The sequence below is a fragment of the Rhamphochromis longiceps genome, linkage group LG10 (assembly GCF_057381845.1).
Source record: "Rhamphochromis longiceps isolate RC_006_pf linkage group LG10, R_longiceps_female_GT1.1, whole genome shotgun sequence".
In the NCBI taxonomy this organism is placed as follows: Eukaryota; Metazoa; Chordata; class Actinopteri; order Cichliformes; family Cichlidae; genus Rhamphochromis; species Rhamphochromis longiceps.
In genome coordinates, this window is record NC_140566.1 from 27,615,132 (window position 1) to 27,636,145 (window position 21,014).

The window sequence follows — 21,014 nt, forward strand, 5'->3', positions numbered from 1 at the left end:
AGAGGGACATGAGCCAGTCAGTAGGAATAGCTGTTTAGCAACAGCTAAACTTTCAAAATAAAAGCCAGGGAATTGCCCATTAGGCAAACTGTTTTTCTGTGTAGGAAAAACTGAGTTGACTGAAAAAGAGTGATTGAACTTTAAATATGCCATGTTCTTACTGTATGTCCTTCTCTACTAGGCTGAACGTGGTGGCTCGCGGTCACGGCTCTATTACGCTGATGCCAATCAAGAACTGATTGATAGCGGCACAGATTACACCGACCGCATTAACGTGGTTACTGACGAGAAAGGAACTCGACTCTCAATCCAGGACGTCAGACTGTCTGACGAGAGGGAATTCTACTGCCATGTTAATGGGCTGGCTGCTGGGAGCGGGGTGCGCAAGACACACCTCAGAGTATTTGGTAAGAAAGCACAGAAAACAAGCTAATCGATCTAAAGGAACATTTAGAATGTCACTGAGCTCTATCTTTATTTATTATAAACCACTACAATTGTTTTTTGTTTCTTATTCAGCTCCTCCAGATGTTCCAGAGATTGAGAGTGTCACTACTGGAATATCTGTCACTAAAGACACACCATCTAAGGTGAGCCATTCAATTTTAGATGCTGACAAATAAATATTCTTTGAGATGGCAATGTGAAGGAGGCATCTGAAAGTCACTAAAACAAATAAATTACCAAGTTAAAGATAGCAAAGATTTCTCTATGTGACCTTTAACCCAGGTTGCATCATGTGAGACACGAAACGGCTTCCCTAAACCTAACATCACCTGGTACAGGGACGGCGAGCCACTGATGAACGAATCAGGACGTGAGTACAAACTGCAGATGGATCAAATAAGAAATAAATCTCCCTTTGTTTAAAATTCACTTTTCTCCTGTTTTATTATAGTTTTCTCAAACACACCCCACAGGACTATAACAGAAAATCCTTTTTGCACATACCAGCTAGGAAATGATAAAATGCATACGTGTAGTTATCTAAAAGAATGCTGTCATACTGGATCAGTACATCCATCACCTTCAGTAAATATTTCTCTATGTAGGCTGCCTTTGACAATGTCAAGCACTAGAGGAAAAACTGCCTGCAAGCTATACTAAAAGCTGGATTGAAGTTGTAACAATGTTAACCACTACATGTTAAATGTCTGTGTTTTTACCTTGTGATCATGTTAGTATGGGAACACAATATTAGCCTAGTGTAACTCTGTAACTGTTCCCATGAACAAGGACTCAAACAGGAGCAAAATATGTGCACTTTGTTCAGATTAGCTGATTGCATGATGCTGCATTGTGCATATTGCAATTAAATTACATAATGGTGTTGGTCGATGCATGTTCACATTTAGTCTTGTCCAATTTCCAGGTGTAAACATAGTGATCCTGAGCTCTCGGATGTCCAGTGACCTCTACAGCGTCCAGAGCACTCTGGAATACAAGGTGGAAAAGGAGGACAAGGATGCCCGTTTCTCCTGTGAAGTCAGCTTCTTTGTCCCGGACGGTATCAGGACAATCGAGTCCCCAAGCGTCAACATCACTGTCCACTGTGAGTTAACACTCAGGGTTTTTATATTGTCATGTAAACTTAAGAAAATAAGTGTACTAAGTAAATATATAACCCAAGATTCAGTAGCTTATAGAACCATCTTTAGAAGCAATAACGTCAAGCAATTATTTCTTTATGACTTTATTAGTCTTTCATCAAGTTTATTTATAAACTTTTAGTTTATCCAGGTTAACTGGGTTTGTGGGAATTTGTTTATGTACAGGATAATTTGTTAAAAGAGATTTCACAACCTTATTTCTAGTATTCAAACATCACATTAACCTGTGAGTTGTGATGTATCATGAGCTGAACTGTAGCTAACATTCTGGTCTGTTTTATAGCATTTGTTGTTAATTGATTATCACTTTTTTATATGTAGTGTCATAACAGAGCATAACGTAACAGAAATATTAACACCTTGGATATATATGAAATCCTTTTCCTTTGTTTTGTATTTGGGTAACTGGCTTCATCCTCAAAGGAAGCTGCTTGTGTTTCATTTTACTGTAATAGATGCTAATTTGTTTGAACTTGCTCACAGTCGGTGGAATATTCATAAGACACACATCAAAGGAGCTGCAGTGATTACTTGTTAACGTTTATGCTTGTTGTATCGAAATGTACAAAAAGGTGTTTTTGAAGCTACAGCTATTATTGCTCACCATTTTTAACCATGCTGGTTTAGTTTATTCTGTAAGAATGAAAAACAAAAGCCATCAAAACAGAGACAATATCACACAAATCCCAAAATAAGTCTCTTGTCTTTCACAGCATCTGTCCATACTCATCCTAAGATGGTGTTTACAGTAGTAGTACAGTAGTTTCTTCTTTGGGCCCCAACTTTTTAAAAATGTCCTCAACTCATAAAATGACCTTGTTTCACTAAAAATAAATATCAAAACAAACTTCATTTCAATTTCCGTCACCTATAAGAATTTTAACAGCCTCAGTATCTCCTCTTTCCTTCATTGGCAGGCAGAGCCAAATGCAGTCTGTGCTGTCAGCAATATGGAAATGGCGTTATAAAGTGACTTTAACAGCTTGCTGAATAAGCCTGCTTAATTTGATTTTGTGTGTGCGTACAGACCCCACCACCATGGTGGAGCTTTGGAAGGAGTCGCCCCAGGGCTTGGTCAAAGAGGGGGATACTGTGGAGCTGCGTTGCCAGGGTGATGGCAACCCCCCACCGCACTTCATTTTCAACAAAGTAGAAGTAAGAATGGACGGCCTTTTCTCATCCTGCAAGTCCCAGAGAGAGAATGGGTGACACACAAGAGACATGTAGGGAATGTTTTTGATATGCATAGCTCACAGGGACCCATGTAGACATGAGTGTGCAAGGTCTATGAAGACTCTGTCAGCTCTGACCCTGCAGGTCCAGGCTGGGGTCTGAGACCAGAGGCCACAATGACAGGGCTCATGGGTAGGACTCATTCCCATGTCAGACACGCACTCATTGTACTTATAGACAATGAAAAACCTCAGCTCAGCCGAATTAAGAAAAGTTGAAGTGGCAGTGAGCTGAGTTTTTGTATTGTCCACTTTTGTCAACTTTTCTTAACTTGGCTGTCAGGGTTTTTTATTCGCGGTTGTTGACTTGGGCACATAAGAGTAATTGGAAAAGATTTTTTTCTGAGAAAATAAAGAAAAGTTCTCCATTTTGTTAAGCCATCATCGAGGTTACATGATTTATTCACACAGTAACAGCTAAAAACTCAGACAAGATGGTAAAAAAATGATGTCAGTCAAGCCGTTTGAAGTGTGGAACATCCATTGAATGATAAACAGAACTGTAAAATGAACTCTTTTGTTACAAGATCCTTACTGCACTGTCCTGATCATACTAGTATTTATGAAGGTGAAACAAAAATTTGTGTTCTTGACTCTAGCCAATTTCTGGAATTTCAGATAAACAGATCTTGAAAAGTTTTAATAACTCACCCCATCACTTTTAATGTCCATAAGACCTTTCATGATGTATTAACAGTTGTATCATAGCTGTATACAGAATGTTTTTGCACTGTAATGAATAATGCAACAGACATTATGTGCCTTTTAGTTTTGCTTTCTCGTATGTACACTTGGTAATTGTCTGGCCATATGTGCTTATTATTAATGGTCTCCCCCATAAATAGTGGGTGACTTTGTTGTTGTCCCTTCAGAAGATTTTGGTAAAGTTGGACAAAAAAATCAACTCTTTTTCTAAGTGACTGTCTGTCTAAGATAGCAGGTTACAAGAAAGGATCTGCTTTTAATTCATCAAATATTTGTGTTTAAAGTTACTAATTTTGAGTCTGTCTTTGGTCGTTCTCTAAGAGGACACAAAAGACTACTTGATTCACTAGAGGATTGAGGAAACTCTTTGCCAACCACAGATTCTGTTTTTGATAGATAAAAGTCAATTACTGCTTTTTTGCTTCCTGCCAATAATATTTTCAATTAGGCATTTATCTTTTTTTTTTTTTAATCAAGCCCAAATATGGTACAGTGAAGTCAAAGGCAAACTATTATTACCTGTTATTGCTTTTACACCAAAGTAAAATGTATTTAGATGAAAATTAAAATGAAAGTATTTGTTGCAGGAGCCTGATGTGAATTTCGAGAGCAGTAGGGATGTGTTGATCCTGTCATCAGTGTCACGGAAAGATAGCGGCACCTACCAATGTCACCCTCTGAAAGGCGATGGCGTCATGGAAGTCAAAGGAGAAGTGGAGCTCAAAGTGCATTGTAAGGAGCAACTTGATATGAATGGCATACATACTTACATATGGGAGGAAACAGTTTTGTACAAATGAAAGTTTACTAATAATTCTCAGGTTTCCGTCTAAACCTGAAGACTTTCTTTCTCTAATTTTAAATATTTTTTTCTTATATTATAGTAAGAAGCTCTGATGTTGATTTAAACTCGACATATCCTGTATTTACCACAAAGTAAATCTTTCTGCTTCTGCTAGAAAAAAGGCTTTTAATTTTAATTCTGTGTATTTTGTTCTACAGTACATGGTTTCTTCATTGCTGTTCTGGGTTTTTTGGGGGGATGTTAAGCTGCTGTTACTTATTAAACCTTCAAAGCTGCCCAACAGCTCAATGGACGTAATTCCTGCCTGTCTTTGCAGACTTTTGAGTTTTGCATTTCTGTTAATTGGCAAGCTTGGCTTGCATATTTTTTGGTTCAAAACCAAGTTTAATTCACAGATTCTTTTACTCTGTTAATTACAGCCTGTTTTAAACTGTGTTTTCACATATCTTGTTTTGTCTCTTTTTCTTGTGTCCAGATTTGGATACAGCTGTTGTGGTACCAAAAGATGAAGAGTTAATGCACAAAGGAGAAGATCTGACTGCAACCTGCAATGCTCTGTCCTCCCGCTCAACATCTACTGTCTGGTACAAGGTATGAACCTTTAAAACACAACACTGAGTTTACAGCTGCTTCCTTTGATCAGAGTAAAAAAGAAAGAAACAGAAGTAAGTAAACATCACTGCTGTTCTAGTTCTCCTTGAAGGGAAGATACATTTCTGCGACTGTTCCAGTCTATTTAATAGATGAGATGATGTTTCTGTAGTAGCCACAGTGGATTGACCAGCTATCATAGCCTTTTTTTATGTTTGTGCATCTTTTCTGTGGATATGTATAGGATGGGATGGTGGTGGGTCGAGGGAACACGTTCCACCTGCAGAATGCCACCTATGAAAGAAGTGGGGTGTATAAATGTGAGGTGACGGTCCCCTCCCTGCCTAACCTGAAAACCAACGGTTTTGTTAAAATCATCGTCCAAGGTTAGTAATCCCCTGCACTGCTAGAACAACTTCCCATCACTTTTACTTGCAAGGAAATCGTTTTTCTTTTTTCCCCCCAATTTGATGTATTATATGTATATAATGTAAATGTGTGTGTATGTATATATATATATATATATATGTGTGTGTGTATATATATATATATATATATATATATATATATATATATATATATATATATATATATATATATATATATGTATATATATGTATATATATATATATATGTATATATATGTATATATATATATATATGTATATATATGTATATATATATATATATGTATATATATATATATATATATATATATATATATATATATATATATATATATATATATGTATATATATATATATATATATATGTGTGTATATGTGTATTAGGGGTGCAACGATACTCATATCGATATTGAACCGTTTGATACAGTTCTTTTGGTTTGGTACGCATTTATATCGAACAATACAATTTTTTAAAATTTATTTTATCAACTTTTCTTCTGACGATGCTGTCTGTGTTGAGAGCTCAGTGGATCTGCGTTCGACTACTCCGCCTAGGCTGTACTGTCGAGCGCAGATCCACTGAGCGCAGCACAAGCTAGCAAGACAGAAGCTAAGCTCGTTGCAACATGGCAAATTGAACCTCCCCCACCCTCATTCAGATCTGGACTTTGGAACTATTTTGGTCTTCATGTGAAGTATGACCCTGAAGGTAAGCGCGTCATGGACAAAAGTAAAACTGTATGTCGGATGTGCAACACAATGCTCAACTACTGGGAACTACTGCGTTAGCACGTTAACGTGTTGACGCAGTCCAGCCCCACGCACGGGGCGATCCGCGGTAGCTCGTTAACGGAGATTTGCCGTGTTGTGGCGTTAACATCATTTCAATGAGATTAACGCTGACAGCACTAGTGGGAATACAACGAATATGACTGCACATTTACGCCGACATCATCCTAGTGCAAAGACAAGTGGAAGCAGACAAAAACAACAAGCACGCATGCTTCAAACTTTACCTGAGTCATTTAGACAGCCGTTAGCACATGATTCTCCTTATGGGGACCTGATATGTTTAATATGCTGCTGAGAGTATAGCCCAGAAGAAGCGTATAGTATAGCTTTTATTTTGCAAAGAGCCATTTCTCTGTAATAAACTCTCTTTTCCAAAGATGAGTGATTTCTCGATCAGATAGATTTATTTTTTTATTACTTTGTTGTTTCAGCAACATTAAATTTAAAAACTGTACTTTTGAGTTAAAATATATATTTATAAATTTAATAAATGACAAATTAAAAAAGCATGAACATTTTTTTGTATCGAAAAAATATCGAACTGTGACACCAAAGTATCAAACCGAACCGTGAATTTTGTGTATTGTTGCACCCCTAATATATATATATATATAATGTATATGTGTATATAGAGGGAGAGAGAGTTATGTAGACACCCTACAATAATACAGAGAAAACAACAACAATCACACAACCTTGGCAGTGACATTGATGACATTGGAAAGGAGAAACCTTTTTAATATTTGGTATAACCAGGCTCACAGAGGGGCTAACCTCTGCCTGATTGATGGTGAGTTGGGGGAGACAAGACAAAAGACAGACTGTGGAAAAGGGCCAGAGATTAATAATAACTAATACAGAGTAGTTTATAAAGGCACAGAATGAAAAGAGGTGAGTGAAGAAGAAACATTTGTCCATCATGGGAAATTCCCAGAAGCTTAAGGCTATTGCAGCTTAACAAGGGTGGGTTCGGTCTCACCTGATCCAGCCTTAACGATATGCTAACTAACTATCTATCCGGTCATCACGAATCCTACTTCCAGGCCTAAAGTAGTCTGCGTTTACATTTGTTCCTGACCACCGAGAACACTCACGTTAACTTTTATCGAGTGGAAAAAAAGTTAGCTTGTTTATATTATGCTAACATAGCTGTGTCGCTAGCGGTCACGTAGCACATCATTATATACCAGCTAGCCAAACTTCAGTAACCCTACAAACGTCACTGCTGTTTAGTTTTCTGTCTTCAGTTATGTTGGAAGTGATAACAGAGCTGTACGTTTTAATTTGTTTCTAAAACCCCGCAGTCAGGACATGCTATATTGTATTTAGATAGAAGCTAGCGAGCTAACTTCCTGCTAACTTCTAACTCCGTTAAAGGTCATAAATTCCATTTTCATGGATGCCTGGATGTTAAACTCAATTGTTACACCTGGTAGAGCAGAACGCTGATCATTTTATTAAAGATGAAAGACTTTAGACAGTTTTTCAACTCTCAGTAATGCTACTGGTTGGATGGTTTAGTGCGATCCACAGATTGGGTCCCAGTGGAGAGCCAAGAAAATGATGAAACGTGACTAAAAAGAAAAAATAATAATAATAACGACAAACCAATGGGAAATAAACAATATTAGAGTGAAAATTAGGTGAGGTTGGAAAATTGTAATAAAGATAAATCAAAGTAACTTAGTTTCTCTGAGAAGACATGTTTGGTTGAGGGCGTCTTTCACACTTGGTTGGCACCATGCTAGTGTTAGAGAACGTCTACTGACAGATGAAGTGCTCGTACTGAGGGCTGTTGACATCCAACTGAAGTCACAAGACAAGCTTATGCAAGACTTCCTGTGCTTTTTTCCTTCTTTTCTTTAGATGGTGGTTTGCTCCACTCAAAAAAAGTCATAATTTCCCCCCATTTAACCAACTTGCTGCTATTCATGGGCCTTGACTGTGTCACACTCATAATTTCCACCATCCTGCAACTGCATGAATTGACTCAAAGGTTCAGTTTTAAGGTTTTTGAAAAGAGTGTACAAATTACTACTGTAGCTATTTAGCAATTGTTTCTTAGCATTTTGTGCAGTTATATATTGCAGTAATAATGGATGTTGGTAACTGGTAACTGTTAGTCAGTCAGCCCGTAGTTGAAAGCAGAACTAAAGTGAGTGAAAATCAACTTAATTTAGTAAACTATTCACTTTACAAACTGTGACCTCTTGGGTGACAATTGTGCAACTTCAACTTTACCATCCCTGCAACCTCGTAATGTGGATGTTTTTGGTTTCTAAAACAGGACTGTTATCTCTGTGCCTGAGAATCGAGCTTTTACACACCATTTGTAAAATACTCGAGAAATGACCCCGAGGAGCTCTATTCTAGATTGCAAATGTGCAAATCACTCAGACAACACATTAAAGAATTTTCCCCATTTGTTTGGGTAGAGCAGATAATTATGTGGAGAATTCACAGCAGTCATGTGTTCTGCCTTTGGCATGCTCTAGTCAGACACCACCCCGCGCTGAAAAGTATTTTCAGCGTGCAGAATGCATCGAGCTTTCTGTGTTCTGTGTCCTGCATCTGTTGGATTTGAGAAAAGAGCGCTTTGGGCAACTTCAGACTTGATTTGCATTCTTCAGAGTTCACATATCAAGTCATGTCAATTTTATTCATATAATGCATTTTATAACTATTAGTTGACCCCAAGTGTTTTCTAGGTCTCCAAAAAAAAGAACAATTTCAGAATAAGTCAAAAATAAAAATAAATATATACCTAATAATAATAATATTAATAATAATAATACATTTTATTTATGGGCGCCTTTAAGACCCTCAAGGTCTCCTTACAATAACACAAGAACAATAGCAGCAATAAAATATAATAAACATGGCAAAATAAAATTTAGACATAGGGTTAAAAAAAACCCACAAACTCTAATAGTGGTGGAAAAACTGTTGAAATTGAAGAGCGACAAATGTTTGACTAAAATAGGCAGTTTTGAGGTTTTAGAGGTGACGTACAAGCGTCATTGATTGCACAGGTTGTTACATGGGCTGGCAGACTACTCTAGAGTCTGGGGGCAATAACAGCAAAGCCCTTTAGTTTCTCTGAGAGAAGTTATTGAGAGGAGGACCTATGTGACCTGGAGGGAAAAAATGAATTGTGAAAACAGCATTAGATATGTGGACATGTTTTTGTTGCACTCTCTTTATTGGTCATGACTTGCTCCCTCTGTTTTTACATCCCTCTGATTTGCCCTGAAAACTAATTACAGTAAATGTCAGCCAAGTGATGGGATTTGTGGTGATTCTTAGAACTTAAACTAGAAAGACTTCATTAAGGCTGTGAGAGTTTGACCGTGTTGTCACTGACATGTAATGATCTTCATTTCTTTATGTGTGCTTCTAGGTGGTCCTGAACTGGTGGGTTCAGAGGAGGAGGTCCAGCTAGATGAAGTGGAAGGCAGGGTGGTGAACCTGAGCTGTGAGGCTCTGGGCAATCCACTGCCAAGCATCTCCTGGAACATCACTGGCAGCCAGGTACTTAGTCTGCCTCGCAGTGCAAACTTACTTCACAGTGGGAGATGACATTTGTCCTACAATGTTCATGTTCAGTCGAAGCTAGCCTGATTTGTTATGATTGTTTACATGTCACGATGATGCTAGCATTTATTACAGTATTCTCAAACAGCTTTAGTCCAGCTTTAGTTAGTGTGTTTGTGTGTCTCCACAGAGCTGGCATGAAGTGGATAAAAAAACACATAAGCACATGACTCACAGCGTGGTATCGGTCAAAGTCACCTCGGACATCACCGCTGAGTGCAACGTTTCCAGTGACAGGGGCTCTGGCGTCAAGATTTTCAAAATCAAAGCCAGTAAGTGCCTCTCTCTCACTTACACCAGAACACTATAACTATGACTTCATTTACATATATGTTTTCCCAATGCTAACCTTTGCTCCAGCATGCTAGTTTGGAAACTCTCGGTGCTAAAGAGCTTTACAAGTTTTCTTTCATCTTTTAGCTCGTTTAATTCCAGCTTGCATTCCCATTTGACAGGACTGTTACACACAGTGCCACAACTCTTGCACAATATTTGGCTCCTGGCTAATTAAGGGAGTTAAAAAGTACAGCTATGAAGAGGACAGAATTTTCTGACCTCTTCCAGGCAGCATCAGTGCTGAAACTTAAAACTTATTTTGCTTTTCAAGTCTAAATGAATGAACATCATTAGCTCGCCCTGGTTCTAACATTAAATCTTCAAATACATTTTCCATTTACTTACTAGCCGCCTGCTCTGTAATAACTGTGCAAAAGGAAAGATTGGAAACATGGTTTTTCCAGAAAACATTTATTTTCCTAAATCTAATCAGAAGTCATTTGCTCAGTATTCATAATGCTGATTCCTTTTATCCGTGCAGTTGGAGAAATGAAACATTTTGTAGAGGCACTGCTGGTGTGTTGATTATGCTTTGTGAATTCACATATGGAGAAAGCCCTCAAACATCTTCTTCATACTTTTTCTTAATCATTAGTAACGTCCCAGTGCACAACGTTAGTGTCTGATTTCCTTCGTATTTGCACATTGAAAATACACGACTTTCAAAAACACGCTGGACTTTCAACATGAATATTATAATAAAAAACAATAAAATAAGCAATATAGAGAAAATGTGGTACAAATATATGTGGTGATGTTTGCGTGCATACATGTCTGCAAAGAAGAGTCTCAGGGTACCGTGAGATGATATAAAACAAGCAGATGACTTTTTAGTATTAAATAGATTAAATGCATTTTTCAGGCACTTTGAGGACACACTAAAAAATTGATTGTCACATTTTAACCAAACATCACTACTTCTCATGCACTATAATTGTAACTCAGCGTGGGTCTTTCTTATTTGATGAACTTATTGTAGCCCCCAAATCATTCAAGGTTTGGTGAACTTTCCCTCCTCCTCAGCCCAAGAAGCCCAGGCCTAACATGTCTTCTGTTTTTTTTTTTTGTTGTTTTTTCAGAAGACCCGTTAGGCCAGAATGCATTCATGAGGTGAAGCTATTAACTCCCCCATCCATAAAAAATCAAAAAAACACACCTGCTTTAAATTTGACCAATCTCACCTTTAAAGTCATTCCTTGGGCAGAGCTTCCCAAATCCCTTTCCTCCCTCTTTAAAATCTCTCTCTGGAAGTTAGGTTTGAAGGACAAAGTTACAGGGACTCGAGTAGGGTGAGTGATGACTGAAAATGGCTTAGAGTGGTGCACACCACTTGCTCACGTGGTTTCCTCGTGAAGTTTGGTTTTTATAATCTTACCCTTAGCAATTAATTCATATTGCAAATGAATGTGCTGAGCATGCTCCTGGTCATGCTCCTGACTGAAGGCTTGTACTAATCTGCTCCAGAGCAGGTTAGTTCTAGATTAGGGATAAACAAAGTCAGACTTCTAGTCACAGATAGCAAAAGGGTTTAAAATTTTACAGTAGCATCTAAAGTCTCTGTCTGTGTCTCCTTCTGTAAGAAATATAGATGCAGCTCTATTCCTTGACAGAATAAAGCTTTCTTTTGTTTTATTGTCCGGTCCACCTCGACAGTCTCTGTGATAGTAAAATGTGTCCTCTTAAGGTACTTGCGGATGTTACATGACATTTGTGACACGGATGTCACACAAAGGCTTTATGATGACACCTCGTATCAGACTTAATTTGAATGAATGTCAGTGGTAATGATTGTTAAGAGGTTTAGACCACAGTAAATACATCACACCTTAGTTTATCACATAAATGCAGTGATTCTTACCTATTTTGGCCTCTCAGAAAATTACACGTCTCCCTATGATTACTGATAAAAAGGTTCTCATGGATTCTTGGATATCATGGATATTTTCAAACATATCTTTGAAAAACCAAAGTATTTCTTTCTTTCTTTTTTTAACATCTCTTTAAGTCTTGTGATTGCTTGAAGGCTGCTGCATTAAACCTCAGATTTAGATCGAAGTAAAAGAAAAAAAAAGCACATTCAGTTGAATAAAACGAAAGAAGCCTGCAGCTACCAAACTGAACTCAATAATTGGTAGCTATGTTTTAAACAATATCTGAAACTTTCCCTTGTTCCAGCTAATAAACTGATCTTTGTTTAAATGATCAAATATCTAACAAGTGAAAAATCCCTGCTCCGGTCCAAGGAGGAGACACAAATCCCTCGGGGTTTGTGTCGAGAAGGGCATCTGGCGTAAAAGTCTGCTAAATCAAATATGTGGAGCTACCCGCTGTGGCGACCCCTTGTGAATAAGGGCGCATGTTAAAGTAGCTTTTTGAACATCTTTGAGTGACTCATTATTGATTCTTTGAAAAGTGCTTTGCATGCTTCAGAAACTTGTGTTACACAGTCCAAGTAGATTTTTATAATAAATGAAAAGAATCCAGTTAAATCTGAGTGTCTGTGTGTGCTCTGCGGATGTTGGTAGACATGAACAGCTACCCGCTCTAAGTTTTGTTCTACTTGTTCACAGTTCCCAGGGTCACCACAACTGCTCCCTTCACTCCTGGTAAGATTATTGCCCTTCAGTCTCTTCTTGTTAAAGACGCCTATTTTTCTTTCGTTCACTTTCTATCAACTTGTGTCTCAGTTTTCACGCTTTTGACTTAAGTTTTGTGTGTGACAGTGAAGGGTTGGATGAGTCCATACATTATTTATCAATCCTTTTCAGTGACTCGATACGAGTCCTGTCTTTGGTTCGCTGGCAGATCTTTGGGATGGCCTGTGGGCACATTAAATATTCTGTTTGATATAGACTAAAAAATCGTAACACCAGCAAATTCAAGCACAGCAGAAGCTAGAATGGTACGTAGACCAAACACTCTGCCCTGGTACAAATACTATTTATTTATACCAGAATTTTTAAAACAAATAAAATAACTTATTAAACACTAAAAACAGACACTGTCTCACTTTTACTGACTTTTCCAGACACCCCTCTTGTTTTACAGCAGATTTTTACATACCTGGAAAATTTGCACTTATTTGTGGCGAGGGGCATTAAAGTAATTTTCTGACGTTATCTGAGCAGTCACTGTTAAATCTTCATCGGCCCTATGGGCCATACAAAGGAACCAAAACAACAGTAAAAAACCCAGTGTGTGCTCCATTTAGGGTAGAGTGCTCATAGGAAGTAAATTCTTGTTTACTTTTATTTACTGCGTTATCGGGAGCTGTAGTTATCTCACATGGAGATTGGCTGGACTCAAAATACTGCAGTTATGTGTATTTTTAGAGTGAATTAACACTATGCACCGTGTTTGGTGTGCTTCTCAATTTTTATATGGATTCAGGACACTCGTGGATATTTCAGTGGATGAAATGCAAAAAAAATATCATGACCTTTGAATTCTGACTGTGAAGTGTGAAGTGTGTCCACGGGTATAAAAACACCTGAAGAAGTCCTCAAAACTAACTTCTTAGTAGTTCTCCCTTACATTGGATGGCTTTGGATGCATCTTTCTCTAGGAAAGCAGAATAGAAAGATAATAGTATCACTTTATTCTAATCCTTCTGCCCATGTCACCTCTCTGTCCATGTCTTTGCACGCTGAGTGTCTCATTCACATTGTTTGTGCAAAATTATGTTTCAGTTCCAAAGGTTATATAGCCTCTCATCCCACGCACCTATGCAAAGGTTAAGAATTCTATTAAAGAGGCTATTAAGCCACTTGGTTAAATTTGTAGTTTTTACGTTGTCGTAGATGTTGTTGTTGTCGTTGTTGTTGTCGTTGTTGTTTGGAGATAAACGTGACACAAAGAGCTGTCATCTTTATTGCAATGAGTATATATTCAGAAGGCTTAGAGCAGTGCAGTCGAGGGAATTTATACAAACTACAAAATTTATTTGAGATTTAAACTGAGAAATTTGGAGTTAGATTTGGGAACACATGACTGTGGAAGCGTTTAATTGTTTTTTATTTTATTAAAAGAACAGAAAATGCAGATCAGTTTATAACCACCTGGCCTTGTTGCTAGTTTTGTAGTCATAGAAGACCCGGACAATACAATGAACTGACACAGAGAGACTACACAGATGTACCAGTGGCTGTATGATATGTAGCAAAAGTTTTTTTTAAAGACTTTTGATTAAAAGGAAAGGATGTAAGCTTTTGTATTACATATTTATGCATCAGATAACGATTGTTGCTATTGTGAGTTACAAATACACTAAAATTAATGAGTAACAGGGCTGTGGGATGCCAGTGATGGCATGGTGCCTCTGTTTCTGATGCCTTCAGTGCCCACTGATTGGACTATGCCTGCCTTCACTTTTATTTCAGCTACTAAACCGGTAAAGTTTTATCACTGCATCACTATTCCATTGACAGGATTGGTCACAGACAGACCAGCATATAAACACCCCCAAAGTACTTAAAACAACATTTGTGATAGTTACCGCTACATGAGGTGTCTAAGACATTTTTTGATGATGGCATGCAACCAGGCAAGTCTTATGAGGTGAGAAAAAGCCATCAAGGAATGCTATTTCGGACTTGAAATGACACATTGAGTCAAAATACAATATTACCCTGGAAGAATTTGTTTTTCCTTTAAAATATTCGTATTATTTCCCACCAGTCTATTACTTCTTACAAATGCTGTTCCAGTAGACTTCGACGTGATAATACAGCTCCCCTACATTCTGGATGGATAATGCAATTCAAATGAAGTCAATTATTAGGGCTACGGGTCACAGATGCTGAGCAAAATAAATGATGATTATAAATGAATGAATAAAGGATTTTTCATACAGTCCTGCTGCACTGCAGCGTCCACTGCCAGTTAAATGATAGAGACAATATAATAGACATAATTTCACAGTCAGTTAATTATTTCTTACGCGTAAAGAGAAGAACTTTGTTAAATAAACTACTTTGTAGCAGAGCAGCAAGTAATGCAGTATGTAAATACACCCCATTATACTTCCTTATAGTTACAGGGTTTTGCAAGAGATAAGTTAAAGAGAAGAATAGTAGAAAACGCTGCCGTTACAATAATGTTTACACTTTAAGTCCCTGGTAGAGCTTTAAAATTCACAACACCACACATGTGACACCGTCTTTCTGTTTCATATTCATGTTGTTAAAGTCTAAGCTGTACAAGCTCCTCCGGCGACTGCAGTGATGTTATGAAACAGGCACGAAAGCACTGAGTGATTTAAAGTAAATCATGTATCTTCAGTGTAGTGTGATTGTTATGTGCAGGTTGAACCAGTAAACAGAAACGTTATTGATAAAGTTAACTAGGTTAACTTGATTAACCTTTTAGATGAACCTATGATCAGTGTGTCCTCTGTCTGTGTTTTTGTGACGCAGAGGGCAGTGGGGTGATCATTGTAGTGATCATAGTGTGTCTGCTGCTGCTGGCCTTCCTTGGCAGTGTAATCTACTTCCTGCACAAGAAGGGAAAAATCCCCTGTGGACGCTCTGGCAAGCAGGAGATGTAAGTATTGTCTCTACTCATTCTGCTTAAAGGTGACCGATTGTGCTCATTCTTACACTTAAACTTTATAACTTGCTGCCCATGGCAAACAAAATGTAAGGTGGAGCTTCTGTGCTCACGGGCATCACATGTCCCTGATATTAGTATATTAGCAACGTCTGCATCATAGAGATAAAAGAGTTGAAAAAACAGGCTGAAACAGGCTATCTAGAGCAGTCTGAAGCCTCCAGCTACTCTGTGAGGGCCAGATTTACTAAATAGGCCCTAAAGAGCATTGACAGGTGTGGCTAGTTTTCTGGGTGATTTATAAAAGTTGTGCTGCTTTCTAACACCCAGGTTGTTTCTTTATCAATATAAAGCACAAAACATGCTTTTTCTGTGTTTAATATCAACTCAATTAAATTGCACATCGTAGATGTTTGTAAATCAGTTTGTGCACTTTATTTAAATATTTTTCTCCCTATATTTTGCATCTTGAAAAGGGAACTGACAGGGATACATTTGCAACAGGGTCACGGTCACGCAATCGTGCCACTACGCTGCCAACAATATTTTTTACGCCTGCATCCAGTTTGCACTGTTGCAACGTGTTAGTAAATGTGTACACTATATATTTTTTATTATATATTTTTGGGTTTACACTCTCGCCATTTATCTAGCCATCCATCCATTTTTTCTTCCAAATGATTAAGTAATTCTGTGATTTTGGCTCTCTAAAACACATGCATGCTAGGTTAAGCAGTGATTCTGAATTGGCTGTAAAGTGAAGTGCTTCAAGTGTAAAAAATAAAGGACTATTTGAGTCGTGTGTAAGATTAGTATGTTCTATAAAAGAAGGAAAAATGGAATTACTGAGTCTATGAAACCAGAGGTAAACTGTCTAAATTGGAATTTGCCATCATATCAAGCCCAGCACTGATGCCTGGGCCTTTAGCCATGACATACATGTCCCAACATCTCTTTCTGTCGTCAGCACCAAAGAGAAGACCACCAAAGATGAGATTGTTGTGGAGATGAAGACCAACACAAAGAATGAGGAAGCCGTCCTCCTAAAGGCTGTCAACGGAGACAAAAAGGGCCCTAATGACCAGGTAACTATTGTTGTGGATGAACAGTCACAATTTACACTCAACTTCTATGTATAGCCAGTAATTTTGTGTGAACCATGACTGCAGTTTTCATTTCATCAAACACCAACAACAATTTTTGTAGTGACAGCATTTTTAAAACTGCCATCAAATGCCTTTATTCTGTGAAGATTTAACATAACTGCCAAGGCTGTGGAAGTTGAAAATTGTCTATATTGTGGTTAGTTTCACATGTTTGGTAGCTGTTCAGTTAAACTTAAATGTTTGATCCAAGTTAGACATTTGTGCCGTCGCATTCTGGGTAACATTCAGGGCTGCACTGAATGTGTGATAAATATAGAATAACAGTCATGTAGTGCATGCAGCTGGAAACAGGATTTATTCAGTGTGATCACTGGACTGAGAGGAGTATCTGAGAAGCTGACGCTCTCCTCTTTGTCTCCGGTGAAGCCCCTGTGAAGATGTGCAGCAGACAGCAGGATAAATGAAGCCGGCAGTGGGTGTGTGTTGGAACAGCAGAGGCAGGAGACGCTCCCACTGACCTGATACCTGCAGAGTAACACCACCTCACAGTCTGGACGTTCGACCCACCGTGCTTTGTTCACAGCAGTATTCAGATGATCGACACAGAACTGCAACCATACATGCACATTACACTCACACACGCACACACATTAACACACACAGGTATGTACATAGAGATCTGTATTTTCTTTTGAGTGAATGTTTTCTTCCATTCATTAGTTCTTGTACTACTTCCTGAAACTGTGTTCAGCTCTTTGCTGTTGTTCAGTGTGTATGATGGCATCTTACGTGCATCATGTTATTTTATTTTTTGTTTTTATCAAAGTGTATATATTATATATATTTTGTTATTTAAGGAATTTGGCACTCAGATTTTCATTTCATGGCAGCGTCTGGGTCTTGTGCATGTTGATCCGTGTTCATGGTTCCAGGTGATGTTTAAGGCAGGACGTGTTGTCAGAGACCAAATGATACAGTCATACTGAGAGGGTGTCAGTGTGTTTGACTTTAAGAAAAGGACGAGTAATTTCAGCCCGAATCGATGATCATCAGCAGGTTAATCCCAACACTAATTTGAGCGTCAAAACGACACAACACACTGGCAGCTTCTTTGGAAACTGCTGTCAAGCTCGTGTACTGTTTGTAAATACATGTTTGTACAGACTTGCTAGTGGTGGCCTTGAACTATTACTGAAGGTGAAAAGGTCAAAGGTTAGAGATCTGCTGTGCCTATGTTTTTGAGAATACATCATACACTGAATTTGTTTGTTTGCTGTTTGCTTTGTGTTTCCACTGAGAGCTAGTTGCCTGAAAAGGCGTCCCAGTGTTTTTGCATGTGTGAGTCCAGACAACACACACGCTGCAGATACTGTTTTCCAGTCTGGCTGCAGGCTCTGCGCTTTTTTCCCCCCTCAGGCAGCCACACTTTTTGTTTTTGTAGACTTTGAGAAATTATATGCGAAGACCTGAGATTTGAACATTTAGTTTTCTGGTCAGCATTGTGCCAGACTGATTAAAATAATCTTGGCTTGGCATTACCATTAAACTATCACAAACCTTCAACAAAAATAAATTGCAGACATTAAGATTTCTGTTATGGACTGCCAAACTAAAGCAAGTGCTTTTTTTTCAAACCTTGAAATATCAGTCTACAGTTTGTCATTTTGGAGGAGAACGGCTTGAACAATCTTCAGCAAACCCAGAAGTCTGAAAACTAAACATTACTGATTTTCTGAACATATTTGGAAGACTCTTCTCACAGTGTTTAAAAAACAATATCCAGAAATGATGAGCTGCTTCTCCTCGACTCATTTGTACAATGTAAACAAGAGTTTATGCCTCCATTCTTCTGTACACAGCAACACGTTGATTTGTTTCTTGAAAAATATCTTCAAAGCTTTTTGAAACACCTTCAACGATTTATATTTCAGTAAGTGCTCAACTCTGTTACTCCCATGTAATTATAGTACATGAGGCAGAAACTGTGGCTAACCTTAAACACTCTGTACAAATGCAGTCCGGCTGCCTGATGAGGGAAAAGAGGCAAAAATATTGGTGCGCTCCTTTTTTTGGCCCAGTGTTGTGAATATTGCTCACTGTGTACATCATTGTGAAAAAGATACACTTTGTTGCTGAGAGCGCTACATTGCCCCAATGACTTGCAACATTAACAAAGTAGTGATGTGTTTTCTGTTATCTGCTTTTGGTTTGTGTCTTTTTTTTGTACCACTGAGCTGAAGTTGGAAGAAATATCCAGGTACAGGTTGTCCTCAGGCAATAACTGTCATTATGGTTTAGAAAAGCTGCACGAAGCCATAACGCCGACAGTGTCCTGTGTGCAGTGAAACATTTCTGATTCTGTTTTATTGCTCTGGATTTTTTTCACTGGTGGGGAAAAAAATGTTGTGTTCTTTCTTTTTCTCTACGTGTGTAAATTGAGTACTGTACATGTGATTCTTTGAGCTTGCATTTTTTTATATTTTTCGCAAGAAAATAAAGCCAAATAAAGTTTCATTTAAAGTTTTCATTTAAAGTGTTATTACTTTTGCAGAGGTATAAGGGAGCTCTGAAGTGAGAGCCCAGAGGCTAAATATGAACCCCAGCAAATGTGAGCTCAGTGTGTTAGCTCTGCACAGTCCCACAGTGAGAAGACAGGAAGGAGTGCAGCCTCCAAACCGCTGTCAGCACGAACTGGAAGTGACTCCAACAGTAGCTCAGATTTCCAGCTGGAGTCTGGAAGGAGGCAGGTCAGAAAACAAAGCTCACATCTGCAATGAATTCAGGCAGCGTTAGCTCATGTAGCTGCGAATCAAATCAGCCATTCTCTCTTCATTTAGTGTAAAGCCTCCAAAGGAGGCGCTGCCACCATGACTACGACTCGGTACTTTGGCTTTGTCTTGCATTTTTGCTGCTTGGATGGATTGCTGCCTGTGACGGGTTTTTTTGAGGGAAAAGCGCAAAAGTACATCATATTTTCTACACTGAAAGTTTGTGCTTTAAGCATTTAGTGTTTATTTAACAGTGGGGGAACAACACATAGGAACCCAGTGAGCTGGTTTGTTTCAGAGGTTCTTAATAGGTTTGATGTCTGAGTGTAAATTCAGAACCCAAATCAGAAATAAATTGTGTGTGATTGGGTGCCTCACAGGAAAAATGCACACTGAACATTTTAAGCACAGTGTTAGTTCAGGCTGTGATGGCTCAGCAGACACCCTTTTACACATCCAATAGGCATCTCTCACACAGATTGCAGTATTTAACCTGCTCAAAGCAAGCTACTTTGCAACCCACATCAGCTCCTCTGTTTCTCAAATACAGTTGAAGATTTAAAACAAACACCTTTTGTCAATCTTAGCCATACTTACGTGATGGCAGAAGATTTATCATGCAATTTTTTCCCCCCATTTATCCCAGAGTTATCCCCGCAGTGTACAACGTTGACAGGTCAACAACAGAGATAAAGCTATTTGCACATGAGCAATGTAGAATCACTACTTAACATAACCCACTAAGTGGATATCTTTAGGAAACTAGAGTACTCAGAACCCCTGGAGACATGAGGAGAACCTGCAAACTCCATGCAGAATGGCCCTGGCCAGATGGTGGATTTAAACCACCCCATGAAGTACAAAAGAAACTGAATGAATGAAATGTGCAGCCGTTGTCATGCATACCTTTATACACATGTAGGCTGCTGGGTATAATGTTACAGGAACGTTTTCTAATGCAAAAAACTGACAAAGCCATATTATAACTTTGTCTAGATAATAAGCAGGAGGCAGGTGTTACTCATGGAAAAAGACTTAAAAATGTCATTTAAGATAAATCTCAGAACCTCGACGAGTAAAACCAAAACTGTCTGCATGCAGAAACAGTGGAACTTGTGTTTAAACATGTGAGAACCTAACTTTTAAAACATGTATTCACCTCCAGTGTCCCATAACTGTAACATAATTCATAGCACAGTGGTCGCAGCTCACCTTTAGATTAATAAGTTGCCTGCAGTGACTCTACAGTCGCCTTCAACTCTGCTGAACCCTTTTTGATCTTTTAATTTGTCGAGTACACTCTCATTAACCTCGCTTCAGGCAGAATTGTTCAGTAATTGAGTCTGATAAAAGCAGACAAACCAAGTTCTCTAGCAGTAAACAAAGGAGAAATAGCAGCTCCTCCTGGAGTTTGTGGAGAACGTTGGCTTTACTTTCAGCATGTAGCCAGAAACACAACCGCTAATGAATGCAGAATAATGCAGCAGTAAATGTTTGGAGACCCACTACGTTTACAAATGT

The 21,014-nt window shown here is 38.4% G+C and overlaps 1 protein-coding gene across 2 annotated transcripts in view; it reads left to right on the forward strand.

Moving 5' to 3' along the window:
- mcama (melanoma cell adhesion molecule a) overlaps window positions 1–19,252 on the forward strand; it is a 57,739-nt gene extending 38,487 nt beyond the window's left edge. The window contains exons 3-16 of one of the 2 annotated variants that reach the window (XM_085421199.1): window positions 182–407; window positions 520–590; window positions 730–817; window positions 1,373–1,552; window positions 2,638–2,765; window positions 4,135–4,279; window positions 4,828–4,943; window positions 5,188–5,329; window positions 9,543–9,673; window positions 9,867–10,008; window positions 12,643–12,678; window positions 15,487–15,613; window positions 16,587–16,704; window positions 17,152–19,252. In XM_085421199.1, coding sequence (XP_085277325.1) covers window positions 182–407; window positions 520–590; window positions 730–817; window positions 1,373–1,552; window positions 2,638–2,765; window positions 4,135–4,279; window positions 4,828–4,943; window positions 5,188–5,329; window positions 9,543–9,673; window positions 9,867–10,008; window positions 12,643–12,678; window positions 15,487–15,613; window positions 16,587–16,704; window positions 17,152–17,160 — 1,659 coding nt within the window. In that variant the 3' untranslated portion in view covers window positions 17,161–19,252. The remainder of the gene's footprint in view (window positions 1–181; window positions 408–519; window positions 591–729; window positions 818–1,372; window positions 1,553–2,637; window positions 2,766–4,134; window positions 4,280–4,827; window positions 4,944–5,187; window positions 5,330–9,542; window positions 9,674–9,866; window positions 10,009–12,642; window positions 12,679–15,486; window positions 15,614–16,586; window positions 16,705–17,151) is intronic. The other variant, XM_085421200.1, reaches the window with a different exon arrangement.
- Window positions 19,253–21,014: the final 1,762 nt, after the last annotated feature.